A 26,716-nucleotide genomic window follows, 5' to 3' on the forward strand; every position below is an offset into this window, starting at 1 on the left:
TTGTATCGGTTTGCGATACTGGGAGGCCTTCATTACACATAACCTTATAAGCTACAAGAAGCACATGCGCCAACTTGAGGAGTAACATGTACTCATTTGATGTAATAAATATTCGTGACTTGCTGGACCCAACGAAGTTACTTTAGCAGTGTAAAAGCCATCATTTCAGAGAATAGTTTAGAACATAATAAAGTATTTACACACACTCGCAGTCGATCTTGTAAGTGATTTGTTTTACTCTCATTTCACACTTCGAAATATTGCTGTATTTTTAGAACTGCCTACCTATGTACTAGTATTGCAATTAGCATTTAATCAGAAAGTTTTCACAGTTCACCAATTACAATTGTGGTTATTCGTATCCAGTAATTACATTTAGCTAACCAAATAGATAATATGCCTGCAACTTTTAAAAGACGAATTTTCAAGTAATGCTGAGACCAGGCATGCCGAGACATGTACAGGTTCGCTGCAATATCCATTTGCAAATATTCCGCACTGACTGTAGTGCAGTGTGGGTAAATAACCGAGTAGACGATAGACAGTCCTACTCCATCGTGGATGATGTCGGCATTAACTCATTTGACCAGTTTAAGTGCGGAGCAATGTCTGTGAGTGGCGGGGAAGGGGTGGATCTACCGGAATATGCAAATACCTTGTTATTGGGATGGGAACATCATATTCTAACAATCATTAATATATCACAAACACAGTTCTATATTTTATTACATTTTAAGCACACATCTATTTACTAACAAACAAACAATCAATCAAAATGAATCTACTCCAGGGTCTTCTTATCGCAATGCCTTAGAAACTACACCAGTATACTGATGATTGCGAGCATGTACTTTATACTACCGTACCACGTTACAGTGGAATCATAAAGTTTGGTTAACTTTTACGAATTTTATCTGAACCTTCTGGAAAGGTTATCATTAATCGGAGCACAAGATAGGAACACAGTATTAGTATTTGACATTTCTGTGAAGAGAGTTGTATATTGTTGTTATAACTTTGATGTTTTTACCATATTTATTATGTCTTTTTTTAAAAAAAACGAACATTTTATTAAAAGCCTTAGACACGGTATAGTCGATGTGCATGTTTGACTTAATAAAACATCTTTCACGATAGATAGGTGTTTCTTTATTAAACCTATAATAATTACATTGAAGTTGTGTTTCACGGTGAATGAAATACACGCACACATTTACAAATTCCGGGTTATGCCACGTTCCAAATTAACACAATGATAAACACAAAAAATTCGACAGACATGAGTGTATATCATTCACGTATGAACAAGTATAAACAAAACAGACCTAATATTTACTCCTGTGGACATTCTTCATGTCAAAAAAAAACCTCTACACACTCTACTATTCAAACATATAGATATCCGGGGGTAATTACATTGTCACCTCTGCCGTATTGCTTAAGTTTGTGAAATAACAGTATAAACCGAATCTTTATTATTATTAAATGAATAGAAAATAAATGTAACATAATGTGACGATAAACATGATAATACCACCCATAAAAACATGTCAGACATGTATAATATTTTCGGCCACACCTTCTGTAAATGTGTAGCTACATGAAATAAGCCACCCTCGTGTTAGCTTGTTAACAAATTAAGTTTTAATTAATTTGATTTGGTGTGTCTGTTTGGGAATGGATGTAAATAAAGTTATGTGAAACCATTTTTAGTCACACATTTGTAAGAGAAAAGGAAAAAATATATCGACATTTCAGTTGAACAATCATACAAACAAAAAAAACGCACCATTAAAAAACGCACGCAAACAGAGCACTACACACCATATCACAACTCTAGGCAGCAGGCATACCAGCATCAAATCCACAAAAAACATAATGCACACGAACACAAACGCAATAAACAATATAAAATACCTGGTACTGCCAATAGTATCGTTAATACACATAATTGCGAGTAAGATGACTGTTTTGTCATTTCACTTGGCTCTGAAACAAAGCGAAGATGCATAGCCAAAAGGCAGTTATTCCAGGCGCACAACGAACAGTTTCACCTCACTTAGATGCTTATCAAAGTAGCTTTCTAATGAACTATTATATATAAAAAAAAAACGGTTGTCAAGGAATAACGATGAAACGGTACTTATAGTAAAAGTCGGGCATCTTTCACTTGTAATTGGTGTGAACATGATTCTCTACTTTGGACAAGGCAAGTGATGAAAAAACAGCTTTTCATTTCATTAAAGCTGAAGGAAACACATTTCTACCGCAAACTTTGATGATTGTTGCACATTCGTCTTTAATTCGTCTGAAATGTCATTCTCTTTTCTGACTGTGCCACTACTTTTCCCCTATAATAATGAGTTAACATCGTTTCCAATGGCAACCAATAAATGTAAATTATGCGTAAGTTTCATTGGCGTACACGATGTCGATCAGCCAAGACATCTCATTTTCCCAGACGATAAAAAGTTCATATCGCGGCCAATTTGTTATACACGTATTTTGATTCTATTTTTTTATTTTGTGGTCTAAGTATTACATCACATGCTTAACATCCTGGAAAGTGCTTTCCTGTGACGGAGATCTCCTATATTACACAAAATAAAATAAGTATTTAATGGGCGTTGCGGATGTCAAACTCATTACATTACACAATGGTAAATGCACTCGCAGTTTCAGTAATGAGTTCTACACTCCGATAAGGTAAGGGAGATGGAAATGATATTACGTGTCTGAACATAATGGTATTATGTAATACGTATTTTTCTTTGTATGTTAACATGTCTTTGTAATGCTAACCATGATGGAATGCAATGCAGCCTTATACAATATAAATAACTATAAACACGTTAATATTTTTACTATAAATAATAAATAACATATGTAATAACGATTATATAGATTAGATGTCTGATGTTGACAAACGTAAACGTCCATTGCATACAATTTCTAGTAAAACTAGTGTAGAGATACAAATTGGTGGCAATATGAACATGTTCAATTGAATGGCAATTCGACGCGACATCGACCACGCACAGGAGATGCCTCTCACGTGATTATTACAGTCCAATTTGAGTCAAATAACGTCCAAACATATCACAAGACGTTAATTTTCCCCATTAAATAATTAAAGCTCAGTAGTCCCATTAAATACGTATCGATTGCATTACTATAGTAAAGTACGTGCGCCTGAATTGAACCACGAAAATCGGCATAGACGAATGGATATCGGCGGGGTCGTTCACGCGTTTGTACGTCAATTTTATTTGTTATTTTATTATCACCATGGCAACCATATAATGTTCATTTCATTTAAGTCACTCTATTTGTCCCCTTCGTATTCGACATTGTTTGACAATTATTATTATATTCAACATCGCTCGAGTGCATTGAACTAATACTTTTGACTTTGATTTACACGATTATTGCGGTCTGGCATTTTGTATCTGTGCGTGGTAAAGCAGTCGACCTGCCCGCCTCGAATATAGATGCTATAGAATGTAGACATTATATATCAAATATGGCACTGGACGAGTGGAATTAACTTAAATAACTTTAAATAATTACAGGTAAACGAACATTGACGTAACAATACGCAACACTAGATTCGAAACTCGCACACAGAGTGTCTTCTCCCCACTCCTTCTCCGCGCTAACCGCTCAACCACTTACAGAAAAATGTCTTGTAGTAAACACGCAACCACAGTGACTAGATGGAAGTACACAAGCTGAATCTCGGACAACACAAACAACGTACTGTATTGTAATTATACATATAGACAGCCTTGTATTCATGGTTCTGTACGAAACAAGGCATCTTAAATACATTGTTTGTATTTGTAAATTGTAAATAATATTCCAGTCTTGCATAACTATTAGGTTGTGTTGATAATGTTGGTATAATATATAATTAACTGGGTTTATATACTTATATAGCCCTTGTCTATCCACAGTGAATTACATAACAATTTATTTATTTATTTATTTATTTGGCAGCTCTTATATAACATTATTACATTGACGTATTTACTTAAATAATAGCAGATATTTTTTTTTATTTTATTCAAACTACAAAAACAAATTAATCGCCCCGACTGCGCCAGTCTAAGTGTTTATGTATAAGTCATGTACAGAAGCAGTGGCGGATCCAGAGGGGGGCCATGGCCCCTCCCAAACGCATGACGATTCATATCATCTGGATTACGCATAGCTTCTCTGCGATTTACGCTCCGTATATCTTAAGCGAAGCTTGGACCCCCCCCCCCCCAATACATTTTGCTGGATCCGCCACTGTACAGAAGTTATGAACTGTGGAATATGTGAGAACGGTATTTGAATTGAGTGAATCTATTCCTGGTGAAAATATTTCTCTCAAATATTTTTTTTTATTTGTCCCACAATTTCCCCCTAGAATTTTGATATGCTTGGAAAGATTGCATTCGAGACAACAATACCACAGGGCACGTTCATTTATATAAAGAATAAGTTTATTATTGTTTGTTTGTTATTACTCATCTCTTTTACGAAACGTGTGAATTGCAGTAAATTCGGCTTCACGTAGGTCGAGAACATAAATGGTTTTAAAAAAACCTCTTTTATGCTATTGTTATTATTCCTTACAAAAAATAAATATGACAGTCTTTTGAAAATGTTATGTACAAACTGACCTTTTAACTTGATTATGCGACTTGACGGGAACATCCACTGGTGGCGCTGTATATTTTGTTGTTCGCAAAGGTAGACTTATAATATATGACGAAGAAGCACTTGTTAAATCTGGGATTCAGTTTAGTATGGTAGAAAGCGTGTACAGTCTTCTAATAACCACAATAGACAGGGTGGAGGTCAAGGCTGAAAATATGTGCTTGCCGTTTTTCATAATAAATGCTTTCTATTAAAAATTGCACCTTAAAATAATATTTATGAGAAATGTCTACGTCGAAAGCTCATTAGATATTATTAGTTTATTGTGTACGTATTGTGTATGCGTCAGGTCGTTCTTATGTATTCCACAACGCATACGCGACATCGCCGTGATATTGTTGGTACTAAGTATTCGTCCACCTGGAAAGGGTAACAACAAGGGATATAATATAATTTTTGATTGGCCCCAGCCAAGGACATAATATTATCCCATAACAGAGATAGTAATATAGTGATTTTCAAAATGTTCGTAATTTTGGGTTACATTGTGCTATTTTGATTATTATTGCATTTTCTGCCGGTAAAGTGAAATATTCATGGTCAAAATAATTCCATGTTGCTAGAACTTACTGTTTTAAATAAAAATGCGACAAAGTAGAAATAACACCATACATCGGAATTTTCCTATGACTTAACATTGAAATATTTGCGAAGTTTTGTGTGTTTCAAATATAAACTGTACCGCACCTTACATCTTTAGTAACCCTAAGCTACGCAAAACTTATGTATAAGTTGAATTAACTATTAATATAAATTATGTTTTCCGAGGACTATGAAAAACGTCAGCGGAAATTGGGATATATCTGTATTTTTGTCCCTGCAACATTAGTAACGCAAGTACATACGTGCGAGCACACACACATAAACATCATCGTGTTTATATCATTGTAAATATAAACAACAGGCTCAGTTGAGCATGCTACACTATGAGATGGAGGTAATGTAGTGTTCCGGGTAAATACAAAGAAGGCCTAGTCATTATGTCCTTTATGTACAATTTGCAAATATTTCGAAATGCACACTGAATTTCTGAAAATATTGAATGATATAAAAAAAAGAAACATTGTACCATTGTTTATCATTTTTAAACACACATTCACAAAGCGTAGTTTAAAATATGTGTTCGAACCGTATATTAATTTAATATTTAAATACATTGTTGTCTTTCTGTATACGTTGGAAGCGAATTTTGCGTTATAGCAATGCAACTTTATGCAAAGCTAAATGGGTTGTCAGAGATTTACCTCAGCATTTAGGACCAACAAATCAGTTGAAACATCTACACATGACTTCAGTCAAATCAACCTTCAGGACAATCGAGGTATTAGATTTGAGCTTATTTACATAATTGTCAAATCGTTATTCACATATTCAGGTAAAATCCAACTAACCGCCAAGTTACATTTAATCCAATATACTGATCGTCAAATCATACAACCATACAATCAAAACTGCTCAAATGTAGGATCTAATAACGTTTTACGCACTTCTGTATTGTTTTCAAAACAAGTATATATACAGATAGTTCTCAAAATCTTAGCGGTTTTAAAAAAATGACAAGCTAAATTAGAGCACGTTAATCTTAAACTCTTTAATCCTGGATAATTTTACATGCGGTCTTTTTACTGTAACCATGATCAGCACCAAGACATGACAACTATCTCCCTTACGCTCAGATCGCAGTAGGATCGTCAGAGTAAGTCAGGTATAACATTCCGTAACTAATATTTTAATATCTTACTATAATTTTTTTGTGTATCAGGCACAAATGTTTTTTTTTGTGAATATCACTATTGTGACGTCTGGAATGTTTATTGCGCAAACCCCGCATATAGTAAATTTAACTACATACACTGATTTACTGTATTACGTGATAAGGTTGTGTGATCATCGCAGTATTATAATGACATTACACAATTTAACAAGGTATATCGATGTTTCCCAGACCAGCTCAAACATAAGCAACAGCGGGTCCAGTTGCAGGTCGTTTCAAGTTAGACATACAATTCCCCCGTTCTCTCAATGTTTCGTACGGACGTTGTTTCAACGTTGAAATTGTACTTCAACGCTGATTACTGATGTTGTTTCAAAGTTGAAATCCTATTTTGTTTCATTAATACATACAATCCAATTCCCCCTTCTCTCAAAATGGCATACAGACGTTGTTTCGACGTTGTAATTTTACTAACACATACAATCTAATTAGAACTTGTCTTGTCCAAGCCAATTTTGCGAATGAACGATTAGGATTTTAAAAAGCATTAATTTCATTAATTTATATATATATATATATATATATATATATATATATATATATATATATATATATATATATATATATATATATATATATATATATATATATATATATATATATATATATATATATATATATATATATATATATAAATTAATGAAATTAATGCTTTTTAAAATACACTGATTTACTGTATATATATATAATTATACATTCCACAAACCAATATCAACCAGCATTTCATAAAACGTTTAATTTTATTAGAGATTGATGAATAATAGCACTCGTAAAACTAGACACAGATTTTCAAATACACTATTACACCATTAACATTTTCCAAATTGAACTAAATCTCACATTCACGTCACCTTAGTAGTGACTACATTTGTCACTAAATAATGTTTTGTTGTACCATATCCTTAGTGAAATCCATATAATTACCAGTCAGTCCGAATATAAAAAACACACTGGCAATGTAATGGAATAAATTAGACAAAATTTAATTAAAAAGAAACATATTAATAAATATTCGCCTTTACGCGCATGTATATATCAATAATACTTGTTCGAGAATTGAGTTATCAACAAAATGATTTGTTATACACAAAGGCCACACATATTTGACTGTTTGTTATGCCATATTGTGAGTGCGAATATTTCTGTATAATATTGTCTTTATATTTTAAATAGTATTTAAAAAAAATACTCACAATTTTACCTGATCATCGTATACTGCATCTGTACATAGATACAACAACTTTTTTCAAAGTAACACAATATGGACAGGACAAAATTGTCTTGACGACGATGGGGAATATCGTTTGTCTGATAGACTGACTCTAGCCACACTTACCAATATATACATCCAACTGTAGTGCACGATTCTGTCAACAGAAGCCTGTACATGTCAGGCTTAGAAGGTGGTCCCTGGTAAGAAAAGCATTGCGAATCAGTTAAAGACGTGAGGTGCAAAGTTTACCCCCTGACAGGTTACAGCTCCTGCGATTGCGTTCATTATTGTTGTGCATATATATAATTGTTGATATGCAATTAAAATAGTGAGATACTTCTTCTATATTGGAGTTTAATTGTCAAAACTCGCACAGTCACAATACGTTTAATACGTTACCATTGTAAATATTATTCTTGATTTTGCTAAGACTACCAGTCTACCTTTATATATAATTTAGTATGGATGGAAGAAATGTACTTTGAAACCTCATCAAGCAGTTTAGAAAACTGTTGCATTTGATGAGTATACTATACACTCGCCGGGTTAATAGTACGTGTCAGTGATTCACAGCGCATGCGCATCAAATTGCCAAACGAATATTATTTAGTGTCCGAGGATAGAAACCGATAAATTAAGATTCGATGTGTTAATTGTAATAAATATTGAACATTTGAAAACAAATCATTCATGTCAACTTTTTATTAACACTGCGATATATATAATGAAAGATTGAAAAGAAATAATAATAATAATAATATCGATTTAATTATTTTATTGAATACTTTGAACTACTAGTATACTCATTTGCGCTAAGAGCTAATTTAGATTAAGCGCAATATAAATACTCTTCATTATTATTATTATTTAAATATATGTACAACAAGCTTAGCCAATAGCTGCACGCGACTAACCAAGTTTTTGATCAACCACTCATTCTATTCCGTGTTGGAAAGGAGCTTTTAAAGAAATGAAACAGATATATATGTATTTACCATATACAAAATTCAGTCAACATGCCACACACATGCACAATGCACTGATTCAAGGGCATGTATAGAGCATATTAACACACGTTTTGAATCCTTTCACATTTCACTGAAATGGTGTGAGCATACGCATTACACTATGCTATTGTAACGACTGATAACACCGCATTCTTCTTTGAAAACAATTTATCCAGTGGTACGACTTGTAAAATGCACTGAGGTATCCAATAAACGACATGTGTAGGTAGAGGTTTAACCAAATTATTAAATATTAAATGATCAACATATATATTTTTTTAATTTAGTCCCAAACGTCTTTAAATGTCATTTAATTATCTGTTTTGTCGACACTGAATATTTTTATACTCATTGTAAACTTGGCAAATATATTCAAAATTAACATTGAATTCTGTCTAAATTACACAAACATGTTTTCTACGATTGTTCAACAAAGGTGTGAGTATTAATACAAGTAATATACAAAAATCTGTGTATCGTTATGGATCACGTGACGTATAATAACGTGACACATGTTGCTGTACTGTAACACCCTCCATACATTTCAACAACCTAACACTATCATGTTAACTATAAGATATATACCCATGTCTACGGTATAGTCATGTGACAGATCAGATGTATTTTCTATCAGTCAGTCCACATTTTATATCTTACGTTCACAATCGAATAAATGATTGAAATTATATATCCCTCCAAGCTGTTCATAGATTTGCATAAAACACTCATAACAGTCTTATTGTATTAGACATTCAGATGTTGTTCCAACAAATTGATAGATAATTTAATTATCAGAGACTGCAATGTAAACCAAGAGAAAGCATTGGATTGTAGGATATAATGATGTAATACTAACCAGGCGTCACTTAGTTGACTTGAAATATACTAAAAGCTAATGAAATTTGCAGCCATTGACACGTTTTGATTAGATCATTTCATTACACAATACAAAAGGGATCTTTTTATTACAATTTGCCCGGAACATTACGGGTACTAAATTTAGATAAAAGGAAATATTTATCATACAAAGACTGCATTAATTATATAACTAAGCAACGGTATATTTGACTATAAAACTGTTCACGCCAATTATTTACCCAGTGAAGTGGACCAACAACAAGTCATGGATTCTATCTGTTGTGCTTTACTCGTCGTGGTGTTGTTCTTGAAACAGCCAGGTAAAAATATATAACGTTTTTACAATTATGTTAAATAGATGTTTGAGTGTTGTAAATATAGAAATACTATCGTTTTTAGTATCATGTTCAGTGCGTCACATTGCATATTATATTAACAGTAAAGGAAGATTGTATCGTGGACAGATAACGGTACAATTTCCTATCCTAATGTATGTGATGAAAGGAAAATAATACCAAAATAATATCAATTTTTTGACACACTTACTTTTTTAGCATCTATAAAGTAAATAGTGTGCGCATTTCGAAATATACGTTTAGAGAAATTGAAATTGAAAACAGTGAATTTGACTGTTCCGATTGTTTTTTATATGTTGATTTGGTAGACTCGCAGTTGTTTCACTCTCGTCAAAATCACAGATTCAGCAAAGTTTTAACGCTATCTGCCAATTTAAATCTTAGGCAATTTTTTATTATATCGCAAGTTTTTATTATATCGCAATGACATAATGGTTAATAACATAATGGCCCACACGTGTTTGTTCGTATTCTGACCTATGTGATACAGATATAACGCACAAATCATTAGTGTAGTGATTGCAGTCATTGGTTGTAGTCTCTGATTAAGGTAGCGGGACTATTATTTGCATACTTGTTTTCATCGTCTAATTGTGACTAAATGACTACAAATAGACCCAGGAAAGTATATATTTTTAGAATCTCCTAACTTCAAGCTTTTCACAAGTGTATTTTGCATGCCCGTATCTGCATTCTACGACGCATTACTCAATCAAAGGTGAAAAATTACTTTTTCTGTAAAAAAAAATTATTACGCATTTATGCTGGCGATAAGAAGTATTTTTTTTAACTTTTCCTAGTTGTTCAATAGTCTGGTAAATTGAATGTGTCTGGTCAGTTTTATTCAAGCAACGCGTTTTAAAAAATAGTGTGCTGAATTTCAATTACTGTTTTAGTCGCATTGCCCCCAACTCAAACCACAACTCGTTGGTAAATAATCGATGAAATAGTTTGTCTGGACACATTCAAGTTCCTCTCACTGTCACCTTAATGCTGTGACAATTTGGTGTTAATCCGATGATAATAAGTATACGTTATTTTTTGTTAAAGACCTTGTATTTTTAAAAACATAAACTCCTAGAAAACGTCCTTGAAGTAACAGCAAAGATTTTCAAGCTTGTTTATCGGCACAATCAATTTGTTTTCCCATCAAGGTCTGTCTTAACATGTGTAGGGACATCCAAATGTGTAAGGCTATTGGAAACCAAAAAATAAAGGAATGGGATAGCTATAATTGGATAAATTCGGCATATGAAAACACTAAAATCAATGATTTTTTTCAGTGGCTGTGTGACCTTGTGTCTGACACATTCATATGCAAATGACTAATCTGTGAAACAAATAGGGGCGGAGACAAACCACTCAAATGTTTGGAAACACTAATTGTGTGTCAGATAGCTACTGGTAACACATCCTAAGATTGCTTTGTCTTGAGTTTATCTTTGAAACTTATAGGCACACAGATTAAACCTGTGTTGTTGATTTTGGAAAACACTACTGAGGCTGCCTTGCTTCCCTTCAGAAAATCTACATTTTAACCAACTTACATGACATTCTATGTTATGTTGACTTTATCACATGAAAGTTTATAGTACATTTCATCAATCAATTAATAAATAAATGTGAAAATCGTAATTTTCAGCACAAATAATAGTCTCGCTACCTTAAGTCTGTGTTACATTCACCATAATTGCAGCTCGGACCGTATTTAACGTTCGACACATCATTCATATAAATCATGCACTCTAGTGGCAGTACGCTTCCGTGACGTTACAATGACGTTGTTGTTCAAATCGACGACTGTGCTTGGTGTGCTTATTCTTTGAACTGCTTTCGTGGTAGCAATATACGTTACACTAAGCGTCGTCGCTAGAGTGTCCGATTTATATGAATTAAAATCGGAACCTCCCAATCACGGATGCGATTGCAATCCCTATTAATACCGGTCATTTCAATTAAACATAATATGTGAAACAAAACAAAAAACGGTCAGATAAATCGATAGAGTAAGCGACCACACTGTATATTAACAATGACGTTGTTTGTACTACAGTCGCGGATGGCTTGTGTGGCACGAATTGGATGGAGGTACCAGTCACGGGAGCGTGCTATCAGTATTTCCCTACGCCTAAACACTGGCTGGCTGCACATAGTGCTTGTATTTCCGAAGGAGGTCACTTGGTAACATATGAACCTTCGGAATATAATGATTCTTTCATAGGCAAGTACACGACAATAACAATTAAACTTCTTCGTCTTCGACGTTTCGTCATATTGTCAATTGTGCCATATTTATTTCTACTTTTCTCACATTTGAATGTGTCTCGCATTTTAGCAGTAGAAATGTCATCGCGAGCTTGGGTCGGTGTCTCCAAACAAGGCGACAGTACATGGGTGTGGATACACGGAGGTAGTCTCCCCTGGATTCCCTGGGCTACGAACCAACCAGGTTCCGCCGTTGACATGAACTGTGCACAACAGGACAATACGGGTCAAGTGTACGCTGCTGACTGCGGAGAGGAGGTGGGTTATATTTGTCGTGAAGGGTTTGTGGAGATCAACACTGAGGTCGCAAGGCAGGCGTCGTCGTGGCTACGGGAGGACGATATTAAACGTGAGTCTGCTCATTCATTCACATTTATCCACGTTAAGCCATTCCAACATTTTACAGTGATTTGTACAGTATGAAGTACTTATCAGTACACGACATATAAACATAATAAATATGTAAAAAAAGGTCAGATAAATCTAAAAACATGATGAGTAAGCGACCACTCTATATTAATAATGACATTGTTTGTACTACAGTCGCGGATGGGTTGTGTTGCACAAATTGGTGAAGGCATCAGTCACGGGGTCTTCTTCTTTGCTATCGATAACTTCTATTACTATACATTTTATTTGTGAGCAGGGATTTGAGAACACTGAATACCTAAGTGTGTGCTAACAACAAATAACGCAATAGCCTCGGTTATATATAAGAAAAATAATTCAACAAGTACTTTTTAATGACCTAAGAAAACGAAGACATTTAATAAATAATAATTAATTTTTACACAAGAAACGGATATTTAGTGATATACCACATGCTTCTAAAAGCATAGATAATGAGTACATTACTCATATTCTGTCTTTTTTAGCCTGTCCATATATCGATCCGTGGGACGAGGCTTACGATCAACCAGCACTGAATCCAAGGACAGGGTTCTGTTATGGTACATTGCCGATTTCGGCAACTTGGAGTCAAACTGCAAGTCCAATGTTTTGCAGGTATATCCAGTACAGCGACGTGATGGATGTGTTAGATGAACTCGGTAACCATGTTCTATACGCTGAGATCGCAGTGAAGACATCACAGTAAGTAAGATGTAACTTTCCATATATAATATTTTAATACACTTCAGACTGAAATGGCCGCCGAGATCTCGCAAAGAGCGAGAAAACCACGGACCTTTTTAAATCTTCAAACAGTGTTCCATTTTATCCCGTCATCAGGCACACTTCACTCCAGTGAACGCAATTACTGAATAGAACGAAATACTATTTGAGAAACAGAACAGTCTTCACAAGTTCTCGTGGAGGTCCTTTATACCTGAAGTACACATAGTGCATACAGGATACATTGCTTGCCATTTTTGGAGACAAATTAAACGTAACTATTCAATGGAAAACTGAAAACAGGCCGCTAGCGTGTTTTGTATTATTTCATTGAACGAGTATTGCTATGATTGCTGCCAAAAGGGAAGTTTTGTTATTTAAAAAAAATAAACGTATTCAATTATTTCCCACAAGCAATATCCAACACAAGTTTTTTAAACACACTCAAAAAACATATACCAAAAAACAATGGCGAGCAAAATATGCAAATGATACTCAATGAAAAAAGGTTTTTCTGTAACATATTTTTTTGTATTCAAAGGAACACAGTATGGATAGGACAAAATAATATGGATTCCGATGAAGAATATCGTTTTTCGGATAGACTGACTCCAGCCACATTTATCAATATACATCCAACTGTAGCCCACGATTCAACCAAGAGATGCCTGTACATGTCAGTTTCAGATGGTGGGGGCTGGAGGGAAACGGGCTGTAATGAAATGAAGAACGTGTGGTGCAAGTTACGCACCAGTAAAGGTTAAAATTGACGGGACTGTTTTCATTAGTAAAACATTTGAGACTGGTTTATTCAATCGTAAATTCAGTATCTAATCAGTATTACTCAGATATATTCGTATACATGAAAAGCAATAATTGTTCAAATAATACCACGCTTCATTCAGCATTTACATTGCGCTCTGATGATGATCGTTGCTAATTCCATCATTGACAAATGCATTCAATAATTTAACAAGCAAACAGGATCTATTACAACCAAACTTCCATATAGAATAACAAAATAAATTTGCGATACATAAATTGGTATACACATTTTATTTTTTATTTTTATGTCCAGATGTGTGTGCCACAGATGCGGACTGTGTTCAAGGCACATGTAGAAGCGGCGTGTGTGGCTGCAAGCGTTATTGGTTGTATGATAACGATTATCACTGTACAGGTATCTAACATACAATTTGTATTTGCGTGTGAATTAAAATAATTTAATTACTTTCTGTCCAACACTAACGTATTAGTTACAATTGTATGTGATATGTTCATATCTAACTTGTGCGGTGTTATTGCTACTAATTACCTTGCAGTGTGTAAGACTGATAGATCTTGTCAAAATAATGGATCGTGCACTGAAGGTGTGTGTTCGTGCCCTTTATCGAACTATCCTTACAACCCAATATCTATGGACTGTACTGGCGGTAAGAATATTTAGTATTACATTACAATTGCAATTATCAAAACCAACGGCGTATGCAAATCCACTAACCATGCTGAATGTAATGAATTATAATATTTTTTTCTCCTATTGAATTTGTCTCTTTTGGATTATTATTATTATTTGGTATAAATGTAATTCTTCTACAGAGATGTACAGTTGTAATATATCACTACAGTTAACATACTACGCGGCGCGTTAGACGCCATCTTTTTTAATGTACTACATTACCTCGCAAAGAATGGTTAGATGTCGTGAGTTCTGCTTTTAGCATGATTTTACCCTTTCAGTACTTACAATAATTGAGAACAAATTCTGAAATGATTTGTCCATTGATATACATGGATAATTTTCCACCAAAATAGTTCACTATACTTTTAAAACTACAGTGTATATTTTTTTTTTCAGTGATGAATGCAATTAACAGAAACACACATAAGCGAACAGGACAGTTTTACATGGAAGAAAGAGATATGAAAGTGAATAGTTCAACGGTTCCGCTCAAAGAAACTTTGGAAAATACTCCAATCAACTGTGCGCATTCTTGCCTACAAAAAGATGGATGTTTCAGCTTTCATTACAAGACTGGGGATACTAGGGAACCCAGGGAATGCAAATTATTTGAACAGCTGTTCACCAGTACAGATCTTGTTAGTCAGTCTACTTATCAGTATTTCAGAACGCGAGATCCTTAGTTTGTCGGACGTGTGTATAACATTCACATACGCACATTCTACTTTAAACTACTGATTGTACATTCTGATCATGTAATATTAAACATTGAATTGTAATATGTATAAGCTTTCTTAATGATTTTGTTCAAGTCCACGACATTCCATGAAATTCGATGCGTTTAGATGGTTGATTTCTCCACATAAAATCCTCATATGCTGATCAGCACACCCTTTCTCAACGATTTCCCCCTCACGAACCGTCTTGTACAGAACAATTTATTTTACCTGCGAACTTATTCATTGAAGATAACAAATTCATTTGAAACATTTCGATAATGTACACTTTCTCTTAATACTAAATAATTCTTCAATAAACGTCTTAGTAATAATAGTCAATAAACCGATGGGCCTATTACAAACTTATACATGCGGGATTCGACAAACACGGCTAAGCGTCTTGCCAATGTAAGTAAATGCTCACCTCAACACGCCAAGATAACCATCCAGAAAAAAAATATTGATCGTAGTAGTTTATACACTATTGAAGGTACGCCCACATAGTAAATTAATGTTAAATTAATTTATATAATATAGATTCGATCATAAGTGTTACTTAATTTACGTATTCCATATTCAATACAGTTGATTTAAAATGGAATCAAGTACAACAACAAAAGTTAAAAATAAAAAAAAACTGCATACTTGGATGCCTAGGCTATTATGTCTACGAAACACCAAATTAGATATATCGAACTTTTTCCCTGCAATAATGAAATATGTAAACATTGGCGGATTTTTATTTGAATCGAATCATTTCACTTTAAAAAGAAGTTAATTTATCTAAATGTACTCGATACATTGCAATTAATGCACATTCAAGCGTAATTAAACTAAGACGACGTTTTATTTTGCAGACAAATGAAAGAATGTGATGTAGAACAGCAAGAGATCACTATTCTATGCCGAAACTTTTATCGTATGTTGTGTGATTATTATCTGTAGCGAATATTTGTGGTTTGTGAACTGAGAACAAAACAATGATTGGCATATAATAATATATTATATCGTTCTCATTCACATTGAAAGATTGCAAATATATTGAAACCGTAAATAACTGGGTTCAGCTTTTAATTTCCGGTGAAAAAGTCTATTGATCCATTTGTAAATTTTACAAACAATTGCGCAACTCTCGCAAATAAGAATATATTGTTATAATTATGAATATAAAAGTATTTTGTTGAAGTATCTTACTAATGAATCAGAATAAATATCATCTTTGAGGAAGTTAAGTTATGGATTTAATCTGTCGCCATCTACTGTTCAATGTTTTGTTCTTTAAACTGTCTAGTACGCCCAGACAACAATTTATTATTTTGTATGAACCAGTATTAATCTAGCCATCTAAATAAATGTATGGAAATACTACCAGATGTGTTCATTTCTGTCTGTGCGATGTTACATTTTCCATTGCAAAACTGGAAATACTATGGTAACAATCGAATGTTGATTATTTAGAGAACTATTCATCAGTGTAGATATTATTTGTCGGAGTACTTACAAATATTTCATAAGCATTAGGTTATTAAAAGTGAGTGTGAACTATTCTAGTTTGACTACGTATATGACTCAGCATCGTGAAGATCGTGATCTTATGTAAATAAACGTATAAACGTTTACATACGCTTGTATGTATTCTTGTGTTAGTTGATTGTAGTATGAAGTTATTACGAGGATACCTCAAAGTATGCACAAATACAGTACAGCTGGTCCAGGAGTATCAACCGACGCGCAGCGGACGACGATGCGCGGCGTACTGCCTGAGTGCATACTTTGAGGTATTCTCGTAATAACCTTAATATTATACATCTTTCCCTTCCAAGGATACATCATGGGAATGCCGAAGTCCAAAATGTTTAGAACAGAATCAGTGAATTTCTTTGTGTGGAGTCCGGTCAAACCATGGTGGCAGCCATGTTTGTTTTGATATTGGAGGACGCTTACGCGCGTAATCATTCCATATTTGGAATTCGCATTTCATAATATGGTAGGATGAAAATACCCCGTAAAATACCGCAAAATTATGGCACGCTGTAACTTATGGCGTTACTGTGACAGATGTATAATAATAGTATATAGTATTTAACAAAATATATCTTTCATTATGTGAAACTTGTGTCAGCAACAATCACCCGTAATATGCTCTACACCCCCGGATGTCGCTGATCAGGCAAGATGTCAGGATCAGGGTGGAGTGACAAAATCAAGTACCATCGTCGTTTGTACGTTTAATTTGAAGATTCCGACGATTATTGTGTTTATTCACAAATAACTAACTGCGTTTCCCGTAGTTTTCTGCGGTCAAAATTGATCATGTAATGTGTGCGAGGACGTATAAATTCACGAGATCCCACGAGAAATAGAGCCATCACTCATGAGCAGCCATCATGTGTCAGAGCATCTGTTTCCTTAAAAGCGCATTAGACAAACATCTCATTCATTATCGTGTAGCACTTACTCTCATTAAGCCTGGTTGCAATACATTGCGACAGTACATATACTCACAACAGCCGATTATCACGAAAGGAACTTAATACTTATTCAACATTTAGATTGTACTTCTGTTGTATTTTATGTTATAATCTTTTCAAACTCTAACGCATAAGAACATTTATACAAATTCAACGGAAACGTAGTCTTTTGCAAACGCTATTATTCATACTAGAACAATAACTAAATTATATTGAATATGTAAACATAGACGCGTTTCGTTTTGACCCAATTAACCTTTACTAAAGATGTTTTACCCGGTACACTGAAGCTAATGGGCATGGCGGAATCGAGTCCGGAGGGTGTTGATTTTACGGACTAACACAATTGGAACTATTTCGGGATAATTGGATTCGCTTAAAATGTGCTACTGTAATGGTTTGTTTTCACAAAAATATTTTATTTGTTCGTTTTAGATTTTTTCTGATAATTTCTTGTATTGATATCAGAAATGAGGAAATTAAGAACAATACTACCCTACAGTAGCACATTTTAAACGAATCCAATTATCCCGAAATAGTTCCAATTGTGTTGGTTAAAGAAATGATTGTGCCATAGAGACGAATACAACAAGTATGATATACCGAGTAATCCATAAACTCTCAGCTCTTAATTTCCGGTGAAAAGGTCTATTGATTGATTTGTAAATTTTGCAAACAAATTCTGTTCAAAATACATTCATTAAAATTACGGTTACTATGGCAACATTGTGCAATATTGGCCGACACAGACAATATATTTATACTGTTATATTGATATTGTAAAGTACAAAAAATGTTCACGCAAAGCATCAACCCAGTGAAGGAGATTAACAACCGCCCTTGGAGGAGCTCAGTCATGGATTATATCTGTCGTGGCCTAATATTAATGGTCTTGATTTTTAAACCGTCAGGTAAACATAGATATTTTTTTTATTATCAATTTGTAAGGGTCAATATTGTTATCATACACTTCTATATACTTTCTTGTCCTTACGGTTCTAGTGTATATGTCATATGAACTGTTGTATTTTATGTAATTCATTTTGAATTTAATTTTATATGGATAGACATGATTAACGTAACGGTTAATTATGCTATGTTGACAAAACAAAACATTTTACATAAATGATTTTTTTGTAGTTAAAAAGTTTTAATTTATTGAAAAATCAGAAATTGTTTCTCACAAACGGTTAGTAGAAGTAGTAGCAATGTCTAAATTTGTGAGCAATAATTTTAAATTTAGACATTTTCATTTATTTTATTTTATTTGAATAGCATCGTCTAGACTAATTGACTTGACTTGAATATATTTTGGATAATTTATAAAATAGATAACTATGCATCACTTGGTTTAGTATGAAATATACAACACTCCTGTTTAACGTTTGACAAAGCTGTTAGAAACTAGGCTAGATGCCGCCTATGATCGTAAGACTAGTAAATAAGACTGAATTACCATTGTTTGGCATTATCTAAGGGTTATGTGTGTTCCTGTGGTCATTTACTGTAGTCATACACAGAATTATTCGCCGACTACGTTGTTAAGTAGCGACTCAGGAGGATTCTTGAATGTACTCGAAATGGCTGGATTTCCTGGTGAAAGTAAACTTGCGATTTGTGGTGTGTTAATATTAGCGGATACGGTGCATAATCTCCCTTTCAGAAAAAAAAAACACCATATCATTTTAGAACTGTTATTGTGTGAATTTGTTTTGTGAACCGCATCCTTGTAATATCCCAGTCGCCTTGTATGTTCCCTACTCGCAGATGGTGTTTGCGACCCCGATTGGACGGAGGCGCCAGCTTCCGGTGGTTGTTACCGGTATTTTTCTACACCTAAGCATTGGTTGGCTGCAAACAGTGCTTGTATTTCTGTTGGAGGTCATTTAGTGATATATAATGCCGAGGGAGACGTTGCGTTACTTACAGGTAAGTAGCAGCCGGTAATACTTTCTAGACGTGTACATTTCCTTATATTTGAATACGAAATGTATCAAAGCATCAGGACACTCACTTTTTTCGAAAGAATGACTTCTACTGTCACTGGGCGCGCCCACTTCAGCGCGAGACGATTCTTTAATCATTCGTCCGTGAGCATGTTTTTTAAAAAGTTTAATAGACCTACATTTATCTTAAAATTACGTACAGATGCCATGATGTTATAAATTATATTTTGCTCCCGTTTAATTAACTTTATATAAGGTCATTGTCCCAAAGAAATTATAAATAAAAAAAATGCGTACCTAATAGACCAGTATCAGGCCAAACGCGACCTGTTTTCGTTATGTTTCGTCCCTTTGAGGGCAAAATGATATTACTTGCATCACAACAGGTAGACATCGGAATTGGGAAATTTCTTAGACGTCTTCAATGACAAAGGGAATACTTCAAATCGGTCACTCTAGTTATAATTATAGATTATGACTTTTTGTCTCTCAAAGAACGTCGCTCGAGACAAGCAGAACAAAATCACAAACAAGTGGAAACACGAGTTGCAGCTCTTACAGCAGTCAAAACTCGAAAATTGGCTCGTTATTCGCTAGCGCTTTTTGTTATGGAACGTTATAGGTATTAAATCCAAACCAGACTCATCTGACTTTAACAATTTTATTTCAACCAATGCAATTATTTACTGCCTTAAACATTGACTGAATACGGAGAGCAATTGTATGATTGGTTTTCTTGCTTTCACGTATTCAGCTGTAAACGTCTACGGCTATCGTCGTATGGTCGATGCGCTGGTGAAGTTATACAAACTAATATGGTACATTATGTAAAACATGTCGAAACTGACTCTCTTATAGGTTGCTTATTTTTCTTTATAAAGATGAAAATGTTTAACTTGACTAAAGACTTCTTAACCCATGTTATAAATAATTCATGGGGTTATGATGCGAGCAACTTTACTACATCCACTTAACTTCATACATGCAAATTGGTTGTGGCAATCACAGTTCCGATACACGACTGTCCATTGTACAATATTTCGAATGTCCTTCTGATGTACAGCAACTCTGTATGCTGATTTTTTGTTATTAATGAATTATACTTGTCGAATAACTATCAGCATGGTGTTCACTTTTTCCAAGATTTGATGGAACTACTTTGTTATTTGCGCGTGCCGTTGTCTTGTTTACATTGGCCTCCAACGTCCATTAAATGCACTAAATATCTATTGTGACAAATAGTAAACCGCGATAATACACAAATAATAGTTCACAAATGTTTACACCTATCTAGGTGGTGCTACAATGACAAACATGGGGGAGTAGTTTCATATCATAAGTACTTATGAATGTTGTTTCCATGTGATGGTTGTCTGCTACTAGCTCAGCAAAGAAACATCACTTTTCTTAATTGTCAGAAATATCAAGCAATTATAGTCACTGACGTATGAAACTTTCTTAAAAGTTGTTGGCTCTACAGTACTATCAATACGCGTATACCAGGCCGAAATTTGGAATTTCAAAAAATAAGTCTTAAACGTGTTCCATATGTAAAGTGCTGACATTTTTGTATATAAAAGAGTTCACCGAATAACTGGGAGACACGGAATTTTCATTTGTATTGCCATACGCTGTGGTAAATACAGGATTAAGCTAGTCAATATGGATCGTATGGATTTTCAACGTAACGTGATTGCCTTCAATACACAGTCGACATGTTGGCCACAACACCAAAGCCCTTACAGTCAGTGAAACCCAATACTAATGTATGTGAGGTAATTCAATTCTCACTCTTTTAAATCCAGGAATTTCGACCAGGGCTTGGGTAGGTGTGTCTAGGAAAGACGATGGTACGTGGGTGTGGTTAAGTGGCAGTAGTGTTAGCTGGATTCCTTGGGCTATGGGCCAACCAGGAATAGCTGTTGACCTGAACTGTGTACAGCAGGACGACACTGGTCATTGGTACGCCGCTGATTGTGGGGAGCAGATAGGATATATTTGCAGCGACGGAATTGTAGATATCAACACAGAGGTCGCAAGGCAAGCCTCAGCGTGGCTACGAGAGGACGATATTAAACGTGAGTAGTCACACTTTCTTACAAAAATTCACAATTTATTATCTCAAAACGGGTTCATGTATATAAATACATGTCACGTGTTTTATAGACATACATTTGATGTAATACATCAGAGTGATGACGTTCAGCGAAAAGATGAATTTTATACCAGCCCATGACTTGTAATCGTAAGCTTTTACATTAGGATATGATAGGCAATGAGTCATCCTGTGCATTTGCAAAAATAATACTAACCTTTCGTTTTTCACTCCCGTGTGCGAAGTTAGTTTGTCTGTATTTATGTATGTATGTGTGCGTGTGTATGCCCGTCTGTTCCAATGATATCTCAAGAACCATATATCGGTTTTTGATGACAATTGGTGCATAAATGCTCTAGGTCAATACGCAGAGTTGATTAGGTTTTGGTGAAATCCATGCATATTAATCACCTAATTTGCATGATAATCACCTAATTTTCAGCTGTTCCATGACTGTTACACCGATATCTAAAGAACCCATCAATGGATTTTTATGAAACTTGGTACACAGATGCTCTGAACTAATGCGCAGATTTGATTAGTTTTGTGTAAAAATCCGTGCATAATGATTACTTAATTTGCATAATGATTAGTAAATTTTCAGCTTTTCCACTAATATATTGCGTACTAGTCATCATATTTCAATGAAACTTGGTACATAGATCCTCTAGGACTATACAGAGGCATGATTCGTTTGGGGTGAATTATTATGCATAAGAATTACCTAATTTGTATAATTAACCAATTTTCAATTTTCACACTGCTATCTCAAGTACTAATTATCACATTTCAATGGAAGTTGGTACATAGATGCTCTTAGACAATAGACACCCCTGATTATTTTTGGGTTAAAATCTGTACATATTAATTACCTAATTTGCATAATTATCCAATTTTAAGCTTAAAGTACTATTTATTACATTTCAATGAAAATTGGTACATATATGCTCTAGGACAATGTACAAATCTGATTAGTTTTGGGTTAAAATTTGTTAATATTGATTTCCTAATTAGCATATTAATTCATAATTTCCAATGAAACTTGGTACATAATAATTTCCTGAATTGCATAGCATAATTGCTTTTCCATCAATATTTCAAATACAAGTAATTTTGAATTAACTTATGAATGTGTCTCCAATACTCTCAGCACACGGGATTTCTTTCTAAGCTTACTTTGATTAAGTCTGCAAATATATCTCTCATTTTTCTGTAATTTAGCCTGTCCATATGTCGACCCATGGGACATGGGAGCTGATAATGAGCCAGTACTGAATCCAAGATCAGGATTCTGTTACGGTACACTAATAAGTTCGGCGTCGTGGAGTCAAGCAAGTGGTCCAATGTTTTGCAACTTTGACCCATACAACACAATGATGGATGTAATGGACGAACTCGGTAACGATGTACTTTACGCAGAGATTGCAATAAAGACGTCATAGTAAGTCACATATGACATGAAATAATTAATGTTCACTGAATAAATGACATCAGTACTTTGAATTGAATTTCGTTTTTAGGATTAGTTATGAACCTACATGTGTAGTATCCACATGTGTTGATCTTTGCCGATATTCTGCAAATATTTCGGGATATTGCTGGTTTTACACAATATTTCTTGAATTATTAGGCAACAACACATGTGTAATATATAACAGCGTATATGTGATACGTCATTTCAAATTATCCCAACTTCAACTTCTCCATGCCGCCCCGAAATTGTTTCTTTCCAGTGGTGAATCATCCCATATTGTGAAACAGCTACGGTTGAATTGACGTCAACACCTCATCATCAGTAATTATGTCACTAATACTTCCCTAAGCCTTTAATAATGATGACTCCCAATATATGTCGTAATTGCAATAAGGTAAACAAACGGCAATGTTTTACGATCTTGAATACGAGTTTGGCCTTGAGAAGCTACGAAATGGGTGCATGGGATAAAGAGAATACCAAACTCGTTTGCCCTGCGACATATAAGATTTTTTTACACTCGTGTAGTAAATTTTTAATTTAATAAATCTGATATTGTAAAGACACTAATGAAAAGTTGTATATAGTATACACGTTTTGTATTCAAAGCAACACAGCATGGATAGGACAAAACTGCATGGATCTCGATGAAGAATATCGTTTTTCGGATAGACTGACTCCAGCCACATTTATTAATATGCATCCAACTGTAGTGCATGATTCAGACAACAGATGTCTGTATATGTCAGTCTTATACGGTGGTCGCTGGAAGGAGACAGAGTGTGATACAAATAAGAATGTGTGGTGCAAGTTACACCCTATCCCAGGTTAGAATTTGTGCTTAGATGTTTCTTATTAAAAGTTATATTTGTAACTTTGATGACTTTACCATGTTAGTTAGTGTGTGTAATTAATAACGTTCAAGAAAAATCTGCATTTAAATGTATTTGATTTGTTTGCGTTTAATAGTATGTGTATACCTACTGGGCATGGAATATAACGTTCATTAATTCATCAATAGCTTCAGTATTATACATTGGCAGAATTTCCACCATAAACTGTTAAAATTATTTAAAATCGTCGAAATCTAACAAAATGGTCGGGGTTCTGATGAATGGAGCAAGAAGTTGCATGTTTGTATCAGTTGACTATGAGGTAATACAAAAATAAATTAGTTTCAATTTGGAATTGATACAGGAACGATGATTTAAAGACCCACCCATCTCGTGTGCCCGCAAAACATTTAAATTATCCAAAAATCAAATGCAGCTTTTCATAACACAGTCACGCACGTGTTTGTAAGGGACAGCCATGGATAGTCAGCAATTCGGACGATATTATTCGTAGGATTGACAAAACTAACATGATAAAGTTTAATTCTATTATTGTATACTATGTTTAGATGTGTGTTCAACTGATGCTGATTGTGTTCAAGGCACATGTAGAATCGGTGTATGTGGCTGCAAGCGGTATTGGTTGTATGATAACGATTATCACTGTACAGGTAACAATGTTTTTCTTTTATGTATAAGTCTATTGTATTGTCATTCAAAGTGTATACGCCACGATCCGTGAATATATGACAAATGTTCACTTTTAAATATAGATACTTCTTTTGCAGTGTGCAAGGCTGATAAGTCTTGTCAAAACAGCGGAACATGTACTGGAGGAGTTTGTTCTTGTCCACTGCCGAATTACCCGTACAACCCAATATCTCTGGACTGTGTTGGGGGTAAGAATATTCAGAACACGATTTATCGTAGTGGGACATGATATTTGCCATTAAATGTGTCTCCATATCATCATTTTGGATGCATATATTAACATGGTCGACTGCATTAACATATTTAAATTGCACTAACTTAGCTAATTTATCACGTTTATGGCATTATAATTTGCAATTGTATTCAATGCAAACGCGTGATTCATTTATCTATTTTATTTTGTATTTTCTTGTTTAGATTTATTATAAAAGAAATAATTTATTGTAGACTTACTTGAAATTATTAAAGAGGATTTAACATTTAGTGGTATTCGTTTTATATTATTCCAACAGTGAAATTAAAATTGAAATTACCCAAAAAACATTGATTGATCATTGAAAGACAATTGCATACATTTTGATAAAATAACGCGTAGCTTTTAAAGTCTCGACATTTTTACTTTTATCGATTACTGAATCAGTAACTGAAAGTGGAATATAGTGAAAAGAAATGTATGGTGGTATATATGTTACAATAAGTAACTGAACATACCCAAACACGAACGTATATAGTGTCCACTTGTTAGAGTAAGTGCAATTATAATGCAATGGGTGCCATTTTGTAATTCCTGTTCTCTTCAACTAACATCGACATGAAAAATTTGCATGTGTAATTTAAATTTATATGATTATTATATTAGTCAATTATACTGTATTCATCAAAGACAATCCCCTGTTATGTATAGTATTGTAATCAGTAATAGTCGTCCACCATATTTCTCTTTTTCTCACCCAGCACCCACAACACCTGGTCAAACAACTGAACAAATAACAAGTCAAGGTAAATACAAATGTATACATAAAGAACTATTAATGTAATACGTATTGCAACCCAGTTATATATGTTTATGTGAATTATTGTATATTCATTTCTAATATTCTGTTCAATGATTTAAATAAATATATCTCTGACATAACCCGATTAGTTGGGGAACAATTGTTGATATGTTTCAGCACAATGCGATCGTGATTGAGCATTTTTTCTAAATATTGGCGGAATGTTTTTAACTTCAAACTTCCCAACCCCATAAGAATAGCCTTATGATGATATCTGTGTGTACAAATCTCACTTTTTCAGTACTTACCACGACTGAAGCAACTGAACCAACTACTCAAAGTAAGTAAACTCCAGTGACCAGTGACCGGGATAAGTCTATAGTGTAGTGCTCATGTTGAATTGCAAACATTAGGAATGCAAATATATCAAGTTATTGAGTAGATTTTGGTGCCACTACCGTTATGAAACTAGGAGCAGAAGTATTTTTTTCTTTTAAGGTTGTTATAATACATTTTGTCTATAACCTGAATTTACAACAGACACGGACACACTTATAAATGGCCGGGAAAGAAAATGGAAATTATGTGTATCCGCGTGCCTAAATGGACATCTGTGACACATTCTTCCGCTATACGTTTTTAAACATACTGCGATGTATATTCCGCCTCTATTTCAGATGTAAATTATGTAATCAGCAGAAACGAACATAAGCGAAC

At 34.2% G+C, this 26,716-nt stretch overlaps 2 protein-coding genes across 2 annotated transcripts; both read left to right on the top strand.

Annotated features, from left to right (window-relative positions):
* The first annotated feature begins 9,811 nt into the window (after positions 1-9,811).
* On the top strand, positions 9,812-15,543 carry LOC144352396 (secretory phospholipase A2 receptor-like). Its single transcript, XM_078009477.2, has 7 exons — positions 9,812-9,879; positions 11,969-12,529; positions 13,056-13,272; positions 13,835-14,052; positions 14,372-14,473; positions 14,616-14,726; positions 15,152-15,543. The coding sequence occupies exons 1-7, from the start codon at positions 9,825-9,827 to the stop codon at positions 15,436-15,438; spliced, it is 1,551 nt and encodes a 516-aa protein (XP_077865603.2). The 5' UTR covers positions 9,812-9,824; the 3' UTR covers positions 15,439-15,543.
* Positions 15,544-19,525: 3,982 nt separating this feature from the next.
* Positions 19,526-26,348, top strand: LOC144352395 (macrophage mannose receptor 1-like). Its single transcript, XM_085505215.1, has 9 exons — positions 19,526-19,547; positions 19,713-19,874; positions 21,697-21,969; positions 23,208-23,427; positions 24,070-24,287; positions 24,863-24,964; positions 25,082-25,192; positions 25,959-26,003; positions 26,301-26,348. Exons 1-9 carry the CDS (start codon positions 19,526-19,528, stop codon positions 26,345-26,347), a joined length of 1,200 nt encoding a protein of 399 aa, XP_085361341.1. The 3' UTR covers position 26,348.
* Positions 26,349-26,716: the final 368 nt, after the last annotated feature.

Source organism: Saccoglossus kowalevskii, chromosome 11 (assembly GCF_978046115.1).
Source record: "Saccoglossus kowalevskii chromosome 11, keSacKowa6.1, whole genome shotgun sequence".
NCBI classification, from domain to species: domain Eukaryota; kingdom Metazoa; phylum Hemichordata; class Enteropneusta; family Harrimaniidae; genus Saccoglossus; species Saccoglossus kowalevskii.

Bases quoted from the DNA above. Each gene is read 5' to 3' on its own strand.
- LOC144352396 (XM_078009477.2), top strand. From the start codon at position 9,825: ATGGATTCTATCTGTTGTGCTTTACTCGTCGTGGTGTTGTTCTTGAAA. The intron at 14,053-14,371 runs GTTAAAATTGAC...TTTTATGTCCAG, and splicing joins CAAGTTACGCACCAGTAAAG to ATGTGTGTGCCACAGATGCG. The intron at 14,474-14,615 runs GTATCTAACATA...ATTACCTTGCAG, and splicing joins TAACGATTATCACTGTACAG to TGTGTAAGACTGATAGATCT.
- LOC144352395 (XM_085505215.1), top strand. From the start codon at position 19,526: ATGGCTGGATTTCCTGGTGAAA. The intron at 19,548-19,712 runs GTAAACTTGCGA...CCCTACTCGCAG, and splicing joins GGCTGGATTTCCTGGTGAAA to ATGGTGTTTGCGACCCCGAT. The intron at 25,193-25,958 runs GTAAGAATATTC...TTTCTCACCCAG, and splicing joins ATCTCTGGACTGTGTTGGGG to CACCCACAACACCTGGTCAA.